The 23542-nt window shown below is 42.5% G+C and overlaps 1 protein-coding gene across 4 annotated transcripts in view; it reads left to right on the forward strand.

Moving 5' to 3' along the window:
- Positions 1-23542, forward strand: part of cdc42bpab (CDC42 binding protein kinase alpha (DMPK-like) b) — a 106368-nt gene that overhangs the window by 27519 nt on the left and 55307 nt on the right. For all 4 annotated transcript variants that reach the window (XM_028605388.1, XM_028605389.1, XM_028605390.1 and 1 more), the window contains 3 exons: positions 10468-10559; positions 19399-19482; positions 23011-23106. In XM_028605388.1, coding sequence (XP_028461189.1) covers positions 10468-10559; positions 19399-19482; positions 23011-23106 — 272 coding nt within the window. The remainder of the gene's footprint in view (positions 1-10467; positions 10560-19398; positions 19483-23010; positions 23107-23542) is intronic.

Genomic DNA, 23542 nt, shown 5'->3' on the forward strand with positions numbered 1-23542 from the left:
TTTACCTTTACCCACTTAGTCATTATATCTACATTACTGAAGATTATTTATCTAATATCTCATTGTGAAGATGTTTTGTTAAAGCACCAATTGTAAACCCTAGAATATTGCCACAATATCGCCATCGAGATGTTATGACAAGAATATCGCGATATCTGATTTTCTCCATATCGCCCAGCCCTAGCATGATGGGTCCGGAACAGTTTGGTATTTAAAAAAAAAAAAAATCGCTAATTAATACTTCATTCTCTCATGTGGCTGCTAAGTATTGCGCATTTTTTTCAGGGATAGTATAAACCCTGAACCTACTGCACTTTGTGTCAGGAATCCCGGGCTGATTTCTGGTGCAGAACTGGGCTGTAGCATGGAAAGCGATACGATACAGGAGCCGGTGGGCCCAGCTCGAGTCGGCTCCGGGGTATCTGCTGACACAGTGGTCCGGAAATGTCCCGTACGAAATGTCCCATTTTGAATCGAGAAGGTGAAGTAACAGACAAGCCTGCCCCCTGGCAGCATCGTTTAGGAAAAAGCCGGTGTCCATGTGATTTCACAGGAAACTGCGAGCTGGTACGCTTATTTGACTTTTTAAAAGAAGTAAGTGGGAGACCTATTTTGTGATCATTAAATGCCAGAATTCCCAGAGACTTCACCTTTTTTTCTCTTCTTTTTTTCACCATCAGCTGTATTCAAAGCTTGCTACGCTGAACCATTAAAAACATCAGGCCCATAGTCATGACCATTTATGACCCTTGCCCATAGGCCCAGAGCTATTCAGACTTATCGTTTACTTCTTTTTTATGACGCGGAGCATTTCCTTATCAAAAGGTTTACTCAATCTAGGAAAACTCTGAGCCTGCTTTAATATGAGGTGTTCTCCCGCTTCCTGCGGTCCTGCCTCGGTCCGATGGAAGGAAAGGCAACCCCTGGGCCGGGTCTCTTCATGTCATTTCCTCAAAAGCCTCTCTCTCTCTCTCGCTCACACTCTCGCTCCATCTCTCCCTCTCCCCTGTCTCTCTCGCAAGCGGCATTTTTCTGTCATTACCTCACTGTGGTTGTAAATAATCCTCGTTATGGCTTCCAGATGTCCCTCAGTCCCTCTCTGGAATTGGGGATGGGGTTTGAGTGCGCTGCAGCTGTAAGGGTCGGACACTTATTGTAACTGGCTCGGCCGCTGTATGGGGCCCCAAGTATGTGATGCCTCCTCCGTCTCTCGCATTCTCTCGGTCCTCCCAAACCCCACTTTCTCCCACGAGCAGAATTTCTGAGCCGAGTCTCTTTTTTTTTTTTTTTTTTTTCTTCATGAGAGGAGTCGGTCTGGCCAAACTGTGTAACATCAGACAGACTTATCAGAAATACCACCAAAAAAAATCACTGGAAACGTTTTTCAACTAGTTTACAGCAGCTAGAGCTACAGGAGGATTTGTTTATTGTATTAGCCGACTGAGCGCTTCTGTAGTTCCAACAGAGTGATGCATCTTCTCTCATTTATTTGTTTGATTATTTTTTTGGGGGCAGTTTTAGGCCTTTTTATTTCCACAGGACAGATGAAGACATGAAAGGGGGAGAATGACATGCAGCACTCGCGGCCACTGCGTCGAGGAGTGACCCTCTATATATGTATATGTGCGCCTGCTCTACCAACTGAGCTAACCCGGCCTTTCTTCTCTCTAGTGGATTTATTTATTTTTTTATCTTCTGAACTTACATATGTACGTACTAGGTGTTTCCGCCCGGATGATTATTACTGTTGCACACCGGTGCTGACGCTGCTCGCAACACGTGCCACGAAGACTGACGGCGTAGATTACAAAAATGAAGAAAGAGAGCGTAAATAGTGAGGGGCTAAGAGGAGAGACAGGCTGGAGAAAACGACAGAAAGTGTCTAAAGTTTGGCATCAGTTCAAAACGTAATTAAAACTAAAACTCTGTACAGTATGTCCACTCCAAAATCAAACTAGCTTACCATGTAATAGCACAACGTCATCAATTCTTCAGCATCTCAACAGAAAATAAAGAGTCGTATGGGCGATGAAACTACACCAAACGCAACAACTAACAAAACAAAAAGACAAGAAAATACGTGGTGGTGACCACAATTTGATCTAAAAGAGCCGACTTGTTGACTATCCCTTTTGGAAAAACTGCTGACTGTTGCGCACCGTTTTCTCTCACTCTCTCTCTCTTCACGGCGAAACGGCTGATCAACGTAGCATAAGTGTAACATTGTGATATTGTAATCAAATAGACAAATAAAAATAGGTTGAATATAACTAATATTTACATATAGGCCTACTGTATATACAGATCAGTCTCAGGTTGAAACTTGTAGTTCTGAAAGTTAAGTTGCACAACTTAAGGTGACATTTATGTATGTTTAATGTATACCTTAGTTTGAGGTTGTTATTGCATTCCAGAAAATGTTTTCCTTAAAAACGATAGTAATATGGCACTTAAATGCACTTAATGTTTAGTTTCTTTTGAGAGATGATATTGTAAGCAATGTAGGCAATAAAAATGTAGCTTTTCATCGCCATTAATCAATGGAATGATCAGTAGAATACTCGACTACTAAAATAGTCACTAGCTGCAGCCCTAGCACATAGATGGTCTGGAAACGCATGACTCATGTTGCATGCACAACTCAGCTCTAAGCCACGTACCAACAGTTCATCTTACTCGACCTACATCCGGTGTAAAACATCCGCAGAGGCACCGAACCTGTGGTTCCTTTGCTCGAGGAATTCTGAAGTTGGATCTTCAATTTTCTCTTTTAAAAAACAAACAGCCAGCCATGTAACGTATAAAACCTGCGCTGTATGGGGACTTTGACTTTGCAGGGTGTTGCACTCCTCTGATCTGTGACTCAGGTAAAGCATTAGACAGACTGTACTGCCTGTACAGGTGTCTACGTATTGTTTGTTTTTCTGTGATATTGACCTAAATAGTGGGTGTGCCGTTTTTGCAGTTAAGAACCCACAACAGTGCCTTGACAGACAGCATTCTTGCAATGTATTGCAATACTTAGAAATACAAATAGTTTCTTTTTATTATTTTCGCTATTCTGAAAATGAAATGGAACATCGGGGGGGTGTAACACAAGTAAGGCTTGTGGGGAAAAAAAAAAGAGATGTCACCGATAAGTTTAGTTACTTTTATTACAAAAAACAAAAAAGAATGTAGCTCCACCCAAGTACTGAGCCTCGCACACAGAAACTGTGACTATGTAACAGGCTTTGTAATACTTGCTACGCATGACACACACACACGCGCACACACAAGGAGAAGGACACATTTCACACAAACACACCCTAGAGACACACAGCAAGGAAGAGACCCAGGCTGCGGCCTCTGTGGGCCGGCTGCTAAGTGAACACACTTGCCTGGAGTTACTAGGTTTCACACAAATATGGCTCTGACTTCTCTTGTCGGTATGGAGCAAGATGGGCCTGATGAGCAATTTAGCATTTTGGGCTAAACCAGTCTGGCTGTGTGGATTAGCTGGCGTCACTCGTGTTTTTTCAGTTTGACTGCGTCCTGAGGCCTACTACTGAACTATTGTGTGTATTTTGCACAGTACACGTGCTGCGTGCGTATGCGTGTCTTTCATTGTTTTTGTGTTCTCCATGTCTCCGTAACGACGGCACTGGCTGCGGATGGATGTCTTCCCCACAAAGCACGAAGCGCATCAGTGTGACTGACGTGCATCTTTTTCCAATCTTGGCTCACTCTCGCCCTACACATTGCAAAGCCCTACGAAAACAAAGGGCTCCAGTCACGCTAAAGCTTGGATAGTCACTTACCCAAGCGTTGCCTGGGGTTCCTACCACACATTGGCATAGCAACAGTTGCTATGTTTAGGTCTACCTGTGTATTTTGCCCATGAGTTAACATGTATGACCACACCGTATGGTATTTTATTTAGATTTTTCTTTATTGTGTGTGTGTGTGTGTGTGTGTGTGTGTGTGTGTGTGTGTGTGTGTGTGTGTGTGTGTGTGTGTGTGCACGCGCTTTGTTGTGGACGGGGCCTGTGGGCTCCTGGCTCAGAGATGAAAGACATTTCTCATGTGGCTGGTTTAGTGGAGCTCCTGAGTCAGCATGCCGGCTACTAATCAGTGTTTGCTCCATCTCAACTACCCCCCTACTCTTTGGCCTGTCACCCTGTTTAGCTATGAACTCGTGTAAGTAAAAGTTAAGCCAGAAGTTAATCAGATGCGTGTATTTTAAGCTATATTAATTCAAAAACAGCCGCTGAATAATCCTACCGTGTCAGATCCGTTTGGATGAAGAAGATGGGGTGACAAAGCGAGGCAGTTTGGATTACCGAGAGGTGGCCTAGTTGTCCTCCCTACAGCACTGGTCTTTGGAGTGGGAACACTTTTGAATCGGGACGACAGCTGAATGTGAAGCACCAGCACTGTCCAAAGATGGGTCTCTAAAAATGTACATTCGGCTACATGAATTACTCGTAACCCTTCATGGCAGATAATGTCCTTTTGTGTTGTTGGGGAGGGGGTGGGAGGCAAATAAGACTGCGTAGTTTGTGCACACTGTGGCTGAATCTCATGGCCCTTATTCGATAGCTCCTCGACTCCTCGGGTCCTCGGCTGAACCGCGGAACCGGAAGTTGTTCTGTCCCTCCTCGGTGAAGGCCGTCTCAAAGCTCTTATTTCTAGAGCGAGCATCGAGGAGCTATAGCCGAGGATATAGCTGAAGGAGTTGCTAACTCCGCAGTGGGAGGGACTAAGACGTGAGGAAGGGAGGCAAGTGGAGGCTTCGAGGTGGCAATTTAAGTGCTATGGGACGTACCGAGGGATAAATTAATGGAGCCCTCCACTTGAGATAATGATATATATTGACATGAAAGATGTTCATATAGGCTACCTGATGGGGCATAAAGTAGATATTGTAGTCCAGTTAGCTTACCAAGGATTTACTATTGTATTTAAAAGGGTGATAGAATGCAAAACCGATTTTACCCTGTCATAGTTGAATAACGACAGTTTGGTGGGTAAATAGGACATACATAGAAGCTCAAAGTCCCACTGACACCCCTTTACTATGAAAATCTCATATTTTGAAACTGCCACTGAAAACTGGCGAATCCCAACGAAGCTAGTTGCTTACGCAAGCATCTCAAAATCCGGAACCTTAAGAGAACGCCCCAACATTTACATAGGCTACACAACTGACCTGAGATCAGGTAGTCTTCTGAATCTAGCTAGGTCACGCAGATCTCTGCTATTCCATTACAAAATTCACTTCTGAAACTTTTTTATGCGAGAAATCAACTATGTAAAGCTCAAATATGGGCCTTTTTACGAAAATGGATGGCTAATTGCAAATTTTGTCCAACTGTGTGTCGGAGTTCAGCGCCGGTGCTGCCTGTGTTGTTGCCTCGCCGCCCAGCCTGCCTTCCTATACACACCCCGACCTGCTCTGAGCTCGATTGAGCTCCGTTACGGCTTGCAGCCCACAGCACTCCATACCCGCGCAAACTCACCGGTTTTTGGCAAATGGACTACTACACGCTGGTGCTCTGACAGAGCTCCAGGGCCTGCAACTCCCCTCTTCCTGCTAGCTAAATGCCCGGTGTGTGTGTGTGTGTGAGTAAGAGCGCGGTCAGCGAGCTTGTTGCACCAGCAATCTGTTACCACAGGTTCCAGTTAATCTTTTAATGTGTGTAATTATGTGTTGAGTTATTTAAACAAACAATTGGGGAAATAAACGCCGCTTGTCCGCAAGTCTCATTGATAGAGCCTGCGGCTGGATGTAGCTCTATCAATGAGAGCTGGCAGTTTGGGATTGTGGTTCACAGGTTCTTAGTGAGCTAATGTTGATATGCTGAAGTTGGCCAAAGTTTAGCCATAGCTACATTGTTAGCGTCTAGCAAAAAGTCAGGCACTGCTAGGTAGAGCTGGGCAATATTTCGATATTCTAACGATATCGTGAAATGAGACTAGCTATCGTCTTAGATTTTGAATATTGTAATACAGCATAAGTGTTGTCTTTTCCTGGTTTTAAAGGCTGCATTACAGTAAAGTGATGTCATTTCCTGAACTTACCAGACTGTTGTAACTGTTCTATTATTTGCCTTTACCCACTTAGTCATTATATCCACATTACTGATGATTTATGTATCTAAAATCTCATTGTGTAAATATTTTGTGAAAGCACCAATAGTCAACACTATAATATAGTTGCGGTATCGATATCGAGGTATTTGCTCAAAAATATCGTGATTTTCTCCATATCGCCCAGCCCTACTGCTAGGCACTGTTAGGCAAGGACACTAATGGTGTGTCTCAGCCTATTCATCTAGCGGTACGGGGGTTTAAACACAACATAAACGTGGACCGCTGTCTTACATGAATATTTTTTAACGTTAAAAAAAAATATCTATTACCTTTTTGAAAATCGATACAGTATTGCAAAATAAAATATTGCGATACTCAAGTGTATTGATTTTTTTGAAGAGGGATGATTTTTGAAAAATCCTACTCATTGTTAGCCTAGAAATCTAGACTCACTCTAGCGACAGCAAATGTAAGCTGGAAAAACCAAACTGTGGTCAGGCCAATCACATCGTGTATAGAGTCGGTGGGCGGGCTTATGGCCGCTGCTGCTGGGAACATCGGTCCTCTGGAAGTTTTGGAGTTTTGCCGACCGGATACGGCAAAAGTTTACTCTATCAACTAGCTGCGCTACCTTCTTTGTTGCTCTGCCTTGTTGGAGCGCTATCCTACTACGTGCAGAAGGAATTTGAAAGACAACCGTTTATCCCGCCCCTTGGATTGAGCCCCGCCAATGGTGAGTTCCCAGACCCAACATCTTGATGTGGGTCTGGCTTGTCAGGCTAACTCATTGTGCCTTTTAAACTTAAAAAAGAAAAAAAGAAAAACGCCATATGAAATAGTTTTAATCTCTTGTCTAATCGTTTGCTACTCCACTATAATTGTGTGGCTTTGATACACAAATTAATATAAATCCAAAGAGATTATTTAGTTGTTGACATTATCTTTTGCCCTGGCAAACATGCCAGGTCAGGTTTGGCTAAAATTCGTGAGCTCTGGCAGAGAATCACTTGCAAAGACTTGGATGTGCAATGGAAATTACCAGCAGCCCCGAGGCAAACGGTGCTACATTTGACTCATTTTTATTAATTTTTTTTTTTAATGAGTTTGTCTGCCAGACACTTTGGCAGTTGCACGTGATCTGCCTGTTCTGAATCAAAGACCTCTATTTGCTGATCATAAAATGACACAATGCCACACACGTCCTTATGGAGGTCAATCTCTCCCAAAATATCTGTAAAAGAACCAAACCTTTTCATATTAAAATGCACAGAGATTACATCCTTACAACCCAAGATGGATTTTGTGGTTAACATAGTGCAGTAAATTAAATTTGGAGTGTATTTTGCCAGCCATCTGTACTGCAGTCTTGATATATATGTTGTTTCTAGCCATGAAACTCGGGTCTTTCCAGGTCAGCACGCCATGTGTCATTCCCCTGTTCTAGACTTTGTATTTTTGTTGGAAAATGTACTCTTGGTTAGATAACGCATGGAGAAAGGGAAGCGAGGATGCACAAGAACACTTTTGCAGACTGGCGGCGACGTCCTGCTCGTTTGCCTGAAGCGGTGGCCGACGGACGGACGGACGGACGGGGGGCAAACGCACCGCACCGCAACCCAATGAAACACACGCAAATAGACCAAACGCAAGCAAATTAAGATAACCGCTTTGTAAAATTTGACGACACCCATACGCAGCATTCAGCAAACGCGCTGCAAATCCAGAAACGATGCAAAAAGAAAAGCACACAATCCCTGAAAACAAATGCAAGAAGAACAACAAAAAACGCCACATAGGCCTACTACACAATGGAAGTTCTCCAGGCCTCTAGGGGGAGCGCTAAGTGGAACAGTTTGATTTTCAAGACACAGACACGTCTCTGCTGATTGGATATCACCTGTGACCTGAGCCAGTGAACTAGAGACACACCCACCAAACGAGAGAAAACTCAAACATGGACTTAAAGCGCCCATATTATGCTCATTTTCAGGTTCATAACTGTATTTTAAGGTTGTACCAGAATAAGTTTACATGGTTTAATTTTCAAAAAACACCATATTTTTGTTGTACTGCACAGCTCTCTCTCTCATTGCTGCAGATCCTCTTTTCACCTGGTTTCTCTTTTAGCTACAGAGTGAGACCTCTTTTCATCTTCTTCTTCTGTACTATCTTTGATTGCGCAGTAGCTCAGATGTAGATCATGTCAGCTAGCTAACTCTAGAGAGCCTGTTTCTCTAACTTTAGTCAGTTACAAGGCAGGATTAGCTGGGAGACTTTTAAATGAGGGCGCACATGGAAGTAGTTCTTTTGTAGATTATGGTGAACTTGTGTGTGTTGTAGCAGTGCTTTGCTATTGAGAACGACGTAGCATGCTAGCGTTAGCATTAGCGTTAGCATGCTAACGCTAACGCTAAGAGCTAACGGTTGTGGTTAGCCAGCTCATTTCGGACTGTGACGTCACAGTCCGACCCAATTTTGAACAGCTCACTAGGAGACTGAAGGCAGGACACATTCAGAAACCGCATCTCACTCAAAACAGCATGGATGGATTTTTTTCAAAGTTTGTATGTGTGTGGAAGCACCAGAGACACCCCAAATCCCAGAAAAAGTGTTTTTTTCATAATATGGGTACTTTAATATTTACAGTCTGCGATCTCAAAGCAGTTGCTTGTATATTTAGTTGTGTGTATTATTTGCAGCGCGTTTGCTAAATGCTGCGCATGTGTTGTCAAATGAATGAAGGTGTTTTTCTTAATTTGCGCGCGTTTTGTCTATCAGCGCGTGGTTTCCATTAAGTTGCAGTGTGTTTGCCCATGTCGGCCGCCGTAGGATCACACTCCCAAATACAACATGGTTGATCGACTGCTTGGACGTAGTTGTAGTGCTTCTGGTCTACTTGCTCTGCAACTTGTCTGCCGGGAAATTAATGAAATGACTTGTCAGCCTTAGTCAGTGCGATGGCCGAGTTGCTTGTGTATTTCTGCGTGTACATGGTCTGTAGTAATGCGTGCCAGGACATGGCACGCTGACTGCCCTCGCCCCTGCTTTCCCTCTGGCGTGTGGTCATAGCAGGCCAGGCCAGGCCAGGCCAGCTGTCAGTGGAGTCTGGAGGGGAGTGTGAGAGTGAGAGGTTGTCCAGCTGTGAGTGATCTGTTTGTTTTATTTTGGCAGGCATTTTTCTGTTTCACAGTGGGACACACACACACACACACTTGCTGTAAAAAAAAGCACTGCTTAAATATAGAGAGGCAGCAAACTTTTCACAATAAAAAAAGTTAAGGTATACTTTTACTTTTCTATGTTATCAGAGTATCAGTGTAACCAGTATGCTGACCTTGGTGAACTTGCAGCCAATCCAGGTTATCCTTGGCATGCTGGGATCATGTAAACCAGGAAGTGGTTGAATAAGCTCTCCACAAATGAGGGAAATGCTGACTTTGTCAGCCATAGATGGAATCTGTTGAGCTTTGTGAGAGAACGCTGGCGACTCTCGCAGATCCCTCCCGATTCCTTTTTCCACCAGGAACCACAACTGCAGGCCCAACAATAGCTAGCTTTATCATTCGGCCTCCCTGTGTCCGGTGTCCTGTGCTATAGAGAGGTCCAGGTAGTCACTAACACTTTGATAAAGTGCATTTAAAATGGCATGACAGCCTTTCATGAGGTATGGGAATATAGAGGTCTAACCACATGACTGGCACAAGTAGGTTTCCATGAGCCTGGCTCATAAGATAAGGGTACATTTTCTCATTTTGGGCTCCTGACACAGAACCTGCCTGAAACCCTGCCACTGTGACGGGCTGCTCTCATTAACTGCCAAGCCAACGTAGGACGCCATCGATCAATCCCCTGCCGAGTTGGGTCAGACAGATCCGGAAGCATCTCATTAGGGCCGGGCGATGGGGAGAAAATCAGATATCACGATATTCCTGACCATAATACCTCGATATCGATATTGCGGCGATGTTCTAGGGTTGACAGTTGGCGCTTAAACAAAATATCTTCACACTTAGATTTTAGATAAATAATCAGTAATGTGGACATAATGTCTAAGTGCGGAAAAGGCAAATAACAGAACAGCTAGAACAGTCTGTTAAGTTCAGAAAATGACATCACTTTACTGTAATGCAGCCTTTAAAACCAGTAGAAGACAACACTTATGTCATATCACGATATCCAAAATCTAAGACTATATTCTAGACATACATTACGATATCGATATAATAGCGATATATTACCCAGCCCTAGATCTCATCTCGTTATCAATATAGTTAGACACTTGTATGCCCCTTTTTGTGTTTGGACTATATATTTGTTTTCTTTGCTTCAAGTCCTTTTAAACGTCCCATTTGGCTGATTGTGATTAACCTCCTGTCTTCCTTCTCTCTACAGCCAAACCCTTCACTTCCAAAGTGAAGCAGATGCGCCTGCACAAGGAAGACTTTGAGATCCTCAAGGTGATTGGACGAGGAGCGTTTGGAGAGGTAACGTACCTTCTGGTTTTTACACTTTACTTAACCATGCAGCAATCCATTACCACACAAGTTGAGCACCTGCAATTTTTTATTTATTTATTTTTATTTTCGGGGGTTGTACAAGAAGCAGGTGTTAAGCTGGTCAGTTATGGCGTTTTTCCATTACATGGTACCTGCTCGACTCGACTCTACTCGCCTTTTTTGGTTTTCCATTACGAAAAAAACACTACCAAGCCACGGCAGTTTCCTGCGGCATCACTATGACGACCAGCTACACTCGCCTCAGGCACGAAGCGGCACTAAATGCTGCATTCATGCCACCTGGGAATAACAGGGACCGCTCCCCGTGATTACGTTGAAGTACAAATACTTTGTTACCTTACTTAAGTCGAAATTTTGGGAATCTATACTTTACTGGAGTAACTATTTTACGGCAGACTTTTTACTTCTACTCCTTTTACATTTTAAAAATAGCCTCGTTACTCCTATTTCAGTTTGGCTTGTTTTCATTCCGGCTTGTCATCGTTCAAAAAAACACACACAGAAAAAACAACCTATCCAGATAAATCGCGCCATCCGGAGAGAGTGAATTTGATTGTGGTTGGATGAGAAGTATAAACATCTACCATTCCGACACCCTATTGGTTTGTACGCGATCCAACTGAGACATCGCCGCACGGGACGCTAGTTAACACTACACTCGGCAGCCGGTAACGTTAGCCTACCGTTAGCAGCTGGAGTAAACGCGGTTAAAATGCCGACCGCTAAACGGTGTAAACGTTTGTCCGTATTTCACTGGAGAGGCCGTAGTAGTTGTCTGAAAAACAGAGACTCAGAGATGGGTCACCTTTTTCTGCCCTTCTGAGTTTGCAGGTATGATTTTAATAAAACATTATAGTCCTTATGACCTTTAGAAAAATGTTTTTTTGTGGAGGTGGGGTAGTGCACTATTAGGCCGCTGTGGGGCGGCCTAAGCTTTTGTCCTTAATAGGGCTGGGCGATATGGACCAAAAGTCATATCCCGATATATTTTGGCTGAATATCGATATACGATATATATCCCGATATTGTTTTCCGCAAAGTGAGAGCAAATGTTCAGTCAAAGCCAAAATCAAATATGACATGTCACAAGTAGTTTCATAGAGACAGTTGCAAAATCAAATAAATAATAAACCGGTTTCTTCACCTGGTTCATGATTAAATGCTCAGCTGTTCAAATAACAATAAAATGTAAACCTAAATACTGTATAACAGGAGTACCTTTTTTGAAATCAAAGCTCCATATTTGTGATTCGTTCCAAAGGTCAATTAAGCTTTTGATATTAATATAATCTACTTTGTTCAAAATGTAATGCCTCATGCCTGTAAGCCTAGGTTTATTGTCCCATTCTTCCACTTGATACTGCTTCCACTTAAGTAAACTAAAAGATGAACTATCGACTACAAAACAAAGAAACTAATTAATGTGTTAATACAAAGAATATTTATTATGATCGGTTCACAGATCTGAGTCAAACGGAAACTTCACCCTTCTGAACTAAGAGTTTCTGCTTCAAGGTGAAGTTTAAAACAGACCGAAATGTCCAGGCTCATTCCTCCACTATTTATTTCTGTATGTATTTATGCGTTACGTGTCATTTTAACGGGCACTGAGCTCCAGATCCTGCAGCCGCAGACGGTCTCTGCTGCCCGCTGTAGCTTCTCTCCGTCCGCCTGCCGCCGGCAAACTTAGTGGAACTTTCCGCCCGATATCGACATACAGGTCGTCCTGGACTACGTGTAAGATCCTACCGATCACCACTCTGTCTTTGGCTGGTCCGATTTGGATCAGCGGGGACCCAGCGCAGCAGCGAGGCAAAGCTGTGTTTTTCCCGGGAAGAGACGCTGCGGCCGCCCACGGAGCTCTCCGCCTCCCCGCTGCCGCCCGGAGCTCAGGTTGCTGGTCAAGGCGGCATACATAATCATAAAACACATTGTCACCTGTTAAATGTTATTCATTGCTGTTTGTTCTTTTCATTTCCTCTATCGAACATAATTAAGCAGTACAAAAGTCCGGCATCTTTAGCGTTGATCTGAATGCTTCGCACCCCTGTTCCAAGATGGCGGCGGTTTTGACGTATGTTTAGAACCTCAAGGCGACATCTGTGTATATATCTATGGGAGCAAGGATCACATTTGAACTATATCGATATATGCGATATGGTCTAATTCCATATCTCATTTAAAAATATATCGATATATTTTTAATATCGATATATCGCCCAGCCCTAGTCCTTAATGGCATTTTTTTCCCCTTACATTACTTTTACTTTTATACTTTAAGTAGTTTTGAAACCAGTACTTTTACACTTTTACTTGAGTAAAAAGCTTGAGTTGATACTTGAACTGCTACAGAAGTCTTTTCAAACCCCTAGTATCTATACTTCTACTTGAGTAATGGATGGGAATACTTTTGACACCTCTGCTTATACTTTAAGGAGTTAGAAAAGGAAGAGTGTTTTGCATTCCAGCAGCGGTGCGTAGTATTGCTCTGCTGAAGGAGCATGACTCTACTTGCTGCTTGAAAACACTTTTTCTAATACTTGGTTCACATTCAACCCATGAGCAGTACATGCATTGGTGCCAGTGAAACTATCCAGTGTGTCTTTGTTCTTTTTGTTTTTTTTTGTTTTTTTTGCCTTTTATGTGTGCCCGTAGGGAGGTTAAAATACATTTGTCACTGGGTATCAGGTAATGATGTCAAAGCCGAGGAATGTTGGTTTGACAGGTGTTGTGCTCCGTAGCCAAGACTCTTACATAATGCCAGTGTCCAGCGAAAAACGTCATCTATTGTCGCGCTGACAGTTATTTTTATTTAATTTTTATACCATGGCTCAGAATTGTCTTGACAGTCGCATGCCTCTTTAATAGATTTATCAGAAGATGTGTGGTTTCGATACGGAATTGATCAACGTGAGCCATGTTACACGCTTCCAAACATTGAATCTCCGTTATTGTTATTCCACGTCTGTGCAAACTAGTCGGCGAGTTCCTGAGTTCTTTTAAAACACGCTGATAGGTGGAGAGAGACAGGGAGGAATCACAAAAGTGATAGATTATTGGATCGGGGGGACATTCAGCAAAGGGCCGCGGGTTGGATTCAAACCCAGGCCGCTGGCAAGGACTGAGCCTACGCGGGGCATGCACTCTACCAGGTGCGCTAGAGGCCGCCCCGTAGTATTTCTGAAAAAGTGGACCCTTGGGGCATCTGCGTAGCTCAGTTGGTAGAGCGCGCACCCATATTTAGAGGTTTACTCCTCACCGCAGCGGCCGCGGATTTGATTCCGACCTGCAGCCCTTGGCTGCGTGTCATTCCCCTCTCCTCCTCCCCTTTTAAGCGCCCATATTATGCTCATTTTCAGGTTCATAACTGTATTTTAAGGTTGTACCAGAATAGGTTTACATGGTTTAATTTTCAAAAAACACCATATTTTTGTTGTACTGCACAGCTCTCTCTCTCACTGCTGCAGATCCTCTTTTCACCTGGTTTCTGTTTTAGCTACAGAGTGAGACCTCTTTTCATCTTCTTCTTCTGTACTATCTTTGATTGGACTCGCACATGCTCAGTAGCTCAGATGTAGATCATGTCAGCTATCTAACTCTAGAGACAGTAAAAGAAAGGCTGTTTCTCCAACTTTGGTCAGTTACAAGGCAGGATTAGCTGGGAGTTTTCTAAATGAGGGCCCACATGGAAGTAGTTTTGTAGATTATGGTGAATTTATGTGTGTTGTAGCAGTGCTTTGCTATTGAGAACGACGTAGCATGCTAGCGTTAGCAAGCTAACGTTAACGCTACGAGGTAACGGTTGTGGCTAGCCAGCTCATTTCGGACTGTGATGTCACATTCAGAAACCGCATCTCACTCAAAACAGCATGGATGGATTTTTTTCAAAGTTTGTATGTGTGTGGAAACACCAGAGACACAAAAGAACACCCCAGAATCCCAAAAAGTGATTTCTTTCATAATATGGGCACTTTAAAATGCCCAAAAAAGAAAATGGAGTGGATCCTTGATGGTACGTGATTTTAAATTCAGAACAGTGTTTCTCAAACTGCCAGGAACTACAAAGCCTAATAGTGAGATGCACAGATGTGTTGTTTTCAATTTGAAATGAACTCATTTGTAAATTCAAACATCCTGTCATCCATTTGTCGTCGTACTCCAGCACACCGACACCTCCAATTGATGTTCCAAATGCTCAGCGTGACGTTTGAAGGAAATACGGAGGAATAAAGTTTTTACGGTTCCTGTAAACAGACCGGTTGGATCGATGGCTTAAGACAGACATTGCTCCCCGAAGTCTGAGCATAAGCCGCACCCTTCTTCCTCATTAAGATGGCAACAGAGAGAAACTGGCATTTAATCTGGCTGTAATTTGTAATATGCTTAGTAGTAGTATGACGCTTATTAGCCGCTTTCCGACCAAGTAGTTACAGGAACGTAGTTCTAGGAAAAGTCCACTTCTAAGCAGATCTACTAACTACTCTCCCCCAAAACCGTTTTTCCCATTTGTATTCGCACTGGCCAAGTGGCCATGGGGACTATAGGAGGGGTAAGCGAGTGACGCAAGCACGGCAACGGTCTTTATAGCGTTAAAATCTGAAAACAAATACACCAAAAAAGTATATCGTATTTTTATCGTCATTGCAATATCAACTGGCGCCATATACACGTCGCGAAAGGCCGCAACGTATCGCGATAGATAGTTTAATGAAAATGAGTAGAAAACTGCACTTTTAAAAAGTAACTGTCATTCCTTTTTTTGAGCCTTTTTATCTTCAATTCAGTGTTCAATTTCAACAAGCAGTTTATTGTATAGTAGAAGAACACTGAAAGCCGCAGAAAGGCAGAACTGAGTACACTTTAATATCTGTTTATTATAAGTAATATCCTATTTTCCTATTGTGCAGCCCTAATTTTGGCAGGTGATTTTTTTTAAATTTCTTTTATTTCTTTATTGGGTAAGTGGTCCTTGGTCTAAAAAAGTTTGAGGAACACTGGTTTCACCATTGTCTGGCCACCGCTGGCAGGAAACAAGTTTGTTTTTTTGCACTTGTTGACTGCAGTTACGGTTTATTTTCTTTGTTTGCATCATCTTTCTCTTTCTTTTGCTCATTTTAAATATGAATCATATTAAGGCAAGACTTGCTGAAATTGTTCTCTATGACAGTCTGACAAACAAACACAAGTTTGTAAGCGCTGCTATCTTTAGGAACATTTGCCAGTTTTTCTGTTAGGAAGGCTGATGATATTCCAGTTGGATGACAGTAGTAACGGCCATCTAGCCTGAAGTCAGAGCAAGCTAAAACAAAAAATGTGTATTTTTGGAAGGCCTCAAGAAAATGTATAAGGGTATGATTTCTTTGTCTGAAAACTGAGCACAGACCTGACACTGAGATATGGGAACCGACAGTCACAGAGAGACACAGACAGAGACGGAGATAAGAGACACACCCAGATGGCAGACGCAGGGAAACAAAGTCAAGAAAAAGAAATCCTCGGGAGTCAGAAAGGGGATGCGAGAGATCATGAGCGCAGGATGTTTTGATTTCATCCTCCCATTGTCAGCAGATGGCCGAGAAATGGCGCGGGTGTGTGACGTGGTGGAGCCAGTCTGATAAATGAATGGACCAGTGTGTGCTGGCATCCTGCCTCTGAGAATGCCCCTATTAGGACTCCTCACCAAATGAGCACCTAATGGTGCTCAGCAGTTCGTGTTCGACACAAACAATGCCAGAGTTAGTTTCTGGTTCCTGTTGTACGTTATTGCGCTACTTGTTAGCCTGACAAGCCAGCCTCACATCAAGATGTTGGGTCTGGGAGTTGATAGATTCGCTAGTTGATAGATTCAACTTTTGCCGTATCCAGTCGGCAAAACTCCGAACACATCTTCCTTTTTTAAGAATGACTTCATTGCTTAACTCCCAAGTCTTCCAGAGCATTTCTGTCCTTTATTTGATAGAACAGCTTAGACATGAAAGAGAGAGAGAGAGAGATTCAGCAAAGGGCTGCAGGTTGGAACCGAACCCGCTCCCACTGCCTCTAGGACTGAGCCTCTGTATATGGGCGCGCACTCTACCAGGTGAATAATTAGATTAATTGGTCTCATCCCAGATCCAAACTGATAAAACCAAATTTGAAGACCCGGTTGACAAAAGTAGAAACCGCAACCGCAAGTAGAAAACCCTTGCAATACATACAGCCGTGGATATAGACGGGAACAGTGAAGTAAAAAGTGTGTGCTTAGGCTTTTCCTGGGCCCTGTGGTAGACACCAGGCCTGATGGGGAGAGATAGATAGAGAAAAGGACAAAAACAGCCAGGCATTGCCAAGAACAGTGCACTCCCCCTTGTCCTAGTCTCTTCCTCCTCCGTTCCTCTCCTCCTCTGGTGAGGGATCACTAGGGGAAATCCAAACACTGCAGGAATGTTATCATTGTATTGCATTAGCAGCATTCCCCAGCTCATTTAATAGACTACAGACCCCTCTGTTGCATAGGGCGCCTGTGTTTGTTTCACTTTGTGTGTGTGTGTGTGTGTGTGTGTGTGTGTGTGTGTGTGTGTGTGTGTGTGTGTGTGTGTGTGTGTGTGTGTGTGTTTAAAAATTCCTTTCCATCTGTTTACTTGTGTTTTTTTTTCTCTCCCTCTTCTATTGCCTATAAGCATATTTTCATGGACGTCTGCCTTTTGGATGAATAGAATCTTACAAAAATGATAAAGGAGGCTTGAAGAAGTCAGCCAGGATCTAAGTTTGCATGAACATGTGCTTTGGCTGTCAGCTTGCAGGGGTTCATCACAGCAGCTTGTGTGCAGCTCCTTTTTTGGCAAAATGGGAAGCCAGAGCTGGGGGCGGGGGGGATGGGGGAGTTTTTCATGGCAATTATCAGTGAAGGGATAGTTGGCAGTTGCTATGTTGTGACGATGGTACAAGAGGGTATGAGAAACGCAGTGGCAGAGTGTGAAAAGCCATGCAGTTGAAGGTGGTAAAGGTGAGAGAACTACAACTGATAGGCTAACACTCATAGCCATTACGATCTCCCCATTTTCTCAAATCTGTTGTATTGCTCAGTCATGTGGGTTGAGTTGGTTTAAATATCAGTTGAGTGTGTGAGATTGTAATAGAGAGGTTGGACAGTGCAGCGCCTCATTATCCAGGATTTAAAAGCAACTGACACAGCTGATTAAGCTGATTTTGATCGTTTATGACACACACTTTTTATGGCGTGTTTGTGATTTTAAAGCGCCCATATTATGCTAATTTTCAGGTTCATAATTGTATTTAGAGGTTGTACCTGTATAGGTATACATGGTTTCATTTTCCAAAAACACAATATTTTTGTCGCACTGCACATTGCTGCAGCTCCTCTTTTCACCCTGTGTGTTCAGGTCTCTGTTTTAGCTACAGAGTGAGTCTCGCACTTTTATCCCATCTTTGTTGGGAGGCGCACATGCGCAGTAGCTAGCTAAGGATTATATATCAGCTAGCTGTTTGTTTCTACAACGTCAGTACGAGGCAGGATTAGCCGGGACACTTCTTCTAAACGAGGGCGCACTTCCAACTTTGTTTTGTTTTGCCATTGAGAACGAGCTAGCATGCTAACGCTAGCATGCTACGGTTAGCCACCTCGTCTCGGCTAGTGACGTAGAAAGCTGTGCAGATTTTGAACGGCTCACTCGGAGACTGAAAGCAGAAGACCTTCAGAAACCTGTATCTCATTCAAAACAGCATTTTGAAAAGACCACATCAAGAATATGTCATCACCAACTTCATTGCAAACCATTCCAGGGCAAGTGGAAAAAGATTCTACTTGCTCCAAGTCCATTTTTACTGGCCCCTATACAAATTGTTTTTTATTAGTGGTTATCAAATAACAACAAAGACTAAAGTAAATTGTTATATTTGACCTATAATTTAAAATATATAAACTACAAAATGAGAGATGACGCAGTTTTTTAACCAACCCACTTGCCCGACTTATTGTTGAACCCTGCCATTACATCTGTCCATGTACTATTGATTTGTGCCCATTTAGTATTCATTGGGCGCAGTGATTAGAGGAGTGTTCTAGTTTTCTTATTCAAATGGGTGTGTGTGTGTGTGTGTGTGTGTGTGTGTGTGTGTGTGTGTGTGTGTGTGTGTGTGTGTGTGTGTGTGTGTGTGTGTGTGTGTGTGTGTGTGTGTGTGTGTGTGTGTGTGTGTGTGTGTGTGTGTGTGTGTGTATCCAGGTGGAGTGCATCTGTTGGCCTTTTAGCTCAGCACTTTAGTCCCTGTGGTCACTTCCTGACCCCCCACCTCCCCCCTCTGGCTCCACTCTGCTTTCCTTTCTTCTCTTCATTCTGTCCTTTTCCACAGCTTTTCCTTTCCCCCTCTCCTTTTTTTTTTCCTGGGGTGCTGGGTTGCGGTTCAAGCTAGGCGCCTAGCAGCCCCAGGCCACCAGGCTGCCCAGTGTAATGATGTTTAAGTGCTGAGATGATCTCCCTCTACTACAACACACCGTTTTCAATCATTGTTGTTAACCGTGAAAACTTGACGTTATTGTTTTGCTTCCAATTTGTACAATTGCTGTTTGTGGAGCTATGAAATATGATGACACATGAATTATCATTGTGCAGATCTTGGGTTTATTTTTTCCTGTTGCTTCATGGATAAGATATTAAATCGGCCTGGTATTTTCCTACGTATTGGTATGTTTTCTCAATGTGGGTCACATTCTTTGTCTGACTTTGCTGTCACACAAATGATTGAAACGTTTTTTTTTTTTTTTTTTTTTTCTTACTCAACACTCCCGACTCTTCTTTCCTTTCTGCAGGTCGCAGTCGTAAAAGTGAGAAACACCGACAAGGTATTCGCCATGAAGATTCTAAACAAGTGGGAGATGCTGAAGCGCGCTGAGGTGAGCATCACTCGCCGGCTTTAAGAGCTCTTGTTGGGGCGCACTAGTCCTGGATACGGGGCCACGCTGCTGCTAGGGGCGGGAATCTACACTGGTGTCATTATTACCATTATCACATATACACATGGTTTTCATCAACAAATTTCAAGCTGTCACATTTATATGAACTCCCCCTTTTTTATTGTATCTGCTCTTAAAAAAGACACTTCCTGAATCTAGACAACAGACAAAAGGCGAAAAAAAAAAAAAAAAAAAAGCAGCGAGTAAGTAACCTCATTAGGCAATAATCGATTATGGTCTGTCACCGCATCGATGCGGAATCGTCCAGGTCCGCATCGCGATGCATCGATGCAATAATTATTCATTTTAACACCCTCATGATGAAAAGTGATAATGAGACTTTTGAAAAAACACTACAATCCACTAGGGGTGCAAATCACAAGTTTAAAGTTCCTATGGCATGCTGCTTTTTGGGTGCTTTTTATATAGACCTTAGTGGTCCCCTAATACTGTATCTGAAGTCTCTTTTATATAGACCTTAGTGGTCCCCTAATACTGTATCTGAAGTCTCTTTTATATAGGCCTTAGTGGTCCCCTAATACTGTATCTGAAGTCTCTTTTATATAGGCCTTAGTGGTCCCCTAATACTGTATCTGAAGTCTTTTATATAGGCCTTAGTGGTCCCCTAATACTGTATCTGAAGTCTCTTTTATATAGGCCTTAGTGGTCCCCTAATACTGTATCTGAAGTCTCTTTTATATAGACCTTAGTGGTCCCCTAATACTGTATCTGAAGTCTCTTTTATATAGACCTTAGTGGTCCCCTAATACTGTATCTGAAGTATCTTTTATATAGACCTTAGTGGTCCCCTAATACTGTATCTGAACTCTCTTTTATATAGGCCTTAGTGGTCCCCTAATACTGTATCTGAAGTCTCTTTTATATAGACCTTAGTGGTCCCCTAATACTGTATCTGAACTCTCTTTTATATAGACCTTAGTGGTCCCCTAATACTGTATCTGAACTCTCTTTTATATAGGCCTTAGTGGTCCCCTAATACTGTATCTGAAGTCTCTTTCCAGAAATTCAGCCTGGGTGCAGAATTACAGCCACTAGAGCCAGTCCCACAATGAGCTTTCCTTCAATCACTATATGATATTATATTGATTCTTTGGGAAATGATACAATATTTTTTTGATATCCTAAAGTCTGCCACAATACAATTTTGATTTGATTCAATTCAGGGGCCTGTGATCAATATGAGAAGCTATCATATGACCATTTAACACCATTCCGTTTACATCAACAACCCAAAAAAGCAACTAAAATATGATTTCACAATTTTATTACTGAGCTCTTCCATACACTTCAATTAAAAAAACTAACTATTCCTCTAATAAACAGAATAAATATAAAGTGGCCATTTCAAAATAAAAGAGCATCTCAAAGATGATATGCATTGATATTTTCACATTGCATCGATAATATTGGCTCGTTGATCACTGAGTCGATATATTGACGCATATATAATATGTATCATTACTAGGGCTGGGTACTGAGTTCAATACTTTTTAGGCACTGACCGAATTGTCTCCTTAGTATCGAGTATCCAAAAAGGCCTTGTCATTCAATACTACGTTTCACTACCTAAAGAGCAAATCTCACCAGAGTCAGTGAGCCAATCAGCATGCAGCATGCTTCTACCAAGATCTAATAACGCTGGTGATTGGCTGTCTAACGTTACACGTCGTAGAGACACACAGGAAAAAAAACTTGTTGTAGGAGCTGAAAAATAAATAGATTGGTACCGTAATGTGTGATGTTGTTTTCTGTTTTATAAAATTGGTATCGACAAAAAGTATCGTCCAGGAACCGGTATCAAAGTCACAGTATTGGTATCGGTACCGGTATTGAATATTTTTGAACGATACCCAGCCCTAATAGTTATACCCCTACTATCCACTCTCCACACTCGAATCAGGCCTTCGTTAATAGATGCTCGCGGAACATGTTGCTGCTCGATGCATGCTTTTCTCATCGACCTCTTCTTGACAGTCCGACATTCCTGTCGGTCCCACGGGTCTTCAATCTTCATGCCTCATACGTCACAGGCCACAACTGGTCCCTGCTGTCTGTGTGTGTGTCTGTGTGCACACACACATGCATGAGCGCGCGCGCGCGCGCGCGCGCATGTGTGTGTGCTGGACATGGGAAACAATGTAGAGCCACAGATGTACTGCAGACAGCGCACACTTAGCATATAATTGTCGTTGTAGGCAGAGAACATCAAAGCACTGTTCAAGTATTTTAAATACTGACATTAAGTGGAGTTTCTTTCCTTCTCAGTGCGCAAGATAAAAGACCATACATGGATGTGGTGTCGATTTTTTTATATTCTAACCTGATCCATTTCCACAACAATATTCTGAGATTTGATTTACGCAGAGAGCCCTGACTTGGAAGCGAGGTGAGCCCTAAATCACCGAAGTGTACAGTAGGTCTACCGGGGTGAGAAGCTATCCATTAGCTGCAGCACGGTTACACGCACATGAGACCCCGTCATTGTTAAGGCAGGAAATCAGAAAACAACTTGCAATAAACAGCAGAGTTTTTTTTGTGATTGTTGCGGGCAAAAATCCTTCATTATGCGGCACGTTTTCTTAAAAATGCAATGGAACATGCGGGATATTTATGCAATTTCATGCGATGAAATTGCGGGAACTTGCAAAAACTACGCTTTGATGAAAAAGAGAAAAAAAAGTGATTCCCCCAACACCCTGCTTTTCGATGATGTTCACGTCGCGTAATTACGTCACTTCATAACGTTCCCATGGCAACAGGGGAAAATGGCTGCTCTTGTGTGAAGTAAACGCATTATTTTTCAACTTTTGGCTAAGATATATGGGACTTTTTTGCAACGAAAGTACGGGGATTATGAAATCATGCAAGCCCCGCATATTTTGCGTGGAAATCTGCAATTTATCCAGCGAAAGTGCGTCGTATTTGAAAAAATGCGGCCCCCGCATAAATATGCGGACTTTGGCTTTTTATGCGTTGAATTATGCGATCGCATAATCGTGTTTTTCTGGAGGGACTGAATAAAACAATTAGGGCTGCATGATTTGAGGAAATGATCTAATTGCGATTATTTTTGGCAGACATTGCGATATGATTCACGATATTTGAGGGAATGATCATTTTTGTATCATTGTTAAAATGATTAAAATTAAAAAAAAATAAAGATTTTTTTTTTTTTTTTCTGTAACCTACCCGCCCCACACTGAAATATGATTTCTACTTGGGTTGAATAGTATAAAAAATGTATTAAATTAAGAAATGGCTTGCATGAACAATCTTCTCTGTAGTGGTGTCGGTGTTACAAAGCTCTACATATGGAGAACCTACACGTTTGCTTGTCACCTTCTAACCATGCACAACTGACAATAGAGTTGCTAATTTCTGATACCGTTGTCCGTGTGTGCAACAATTTAATCTGGTGTATGACGTCTTTATTGCATCTTTCCTTAGACGGCGTGTTTTCGGGAGGAGCGGGATGTGTTGGTAAATGGGGACTGCCAGTGGATCACCACCCTGCACTATGCCTTCCAGGACGACAACAATCTGGTAACGCACTATTCTCTTTCTTCTCTCCGTATGGGTGTATGTTCAGGAGCTAGGGCTGGGCAATATATATCACGATATCCTCGACCAAATACATGGATATCGATATTGCGACGATATTGTAGGGATTGACAATTTGAGCTTTCACAAAATATTTTTTTCTACAAATGAGATTTTAGATAAATAATCATAAGTACAGTAGTTGTGGTGCAACGGACCATAGTTGATCCAAATCACGGTTTGGAATGCATGTGAACCACGGATCAATTGCAAAGTTTAAATTTAATAATAGTGTGTGTAAAATACATCTTTTACTGTTGCTGTTACTTAAAGTGCTCATATTATCATCACATAGCCTTCACCATACCTAGAGATTGGCATGGTTTGATTTGCATTGAGAGATGATTTTATGGAAAGTACCCCATGCCAATCTCTAGGT

Source organism: Perca flavescens, chromosome 18 (genome assembly GCF_004354835.1).
Source record: "Perca flavescens isolate YP-PL-M2 chromosome 18, PFLA_1.0, whole genome shotgun sequence".
In the NCBI taxonomy this organism is placed as follows: domain Eukaryota; kingdom Metazoa; phylum Chordata; class Actinopteri; order Perciformes; family Percidae; genus Perca; species Perca flavescens.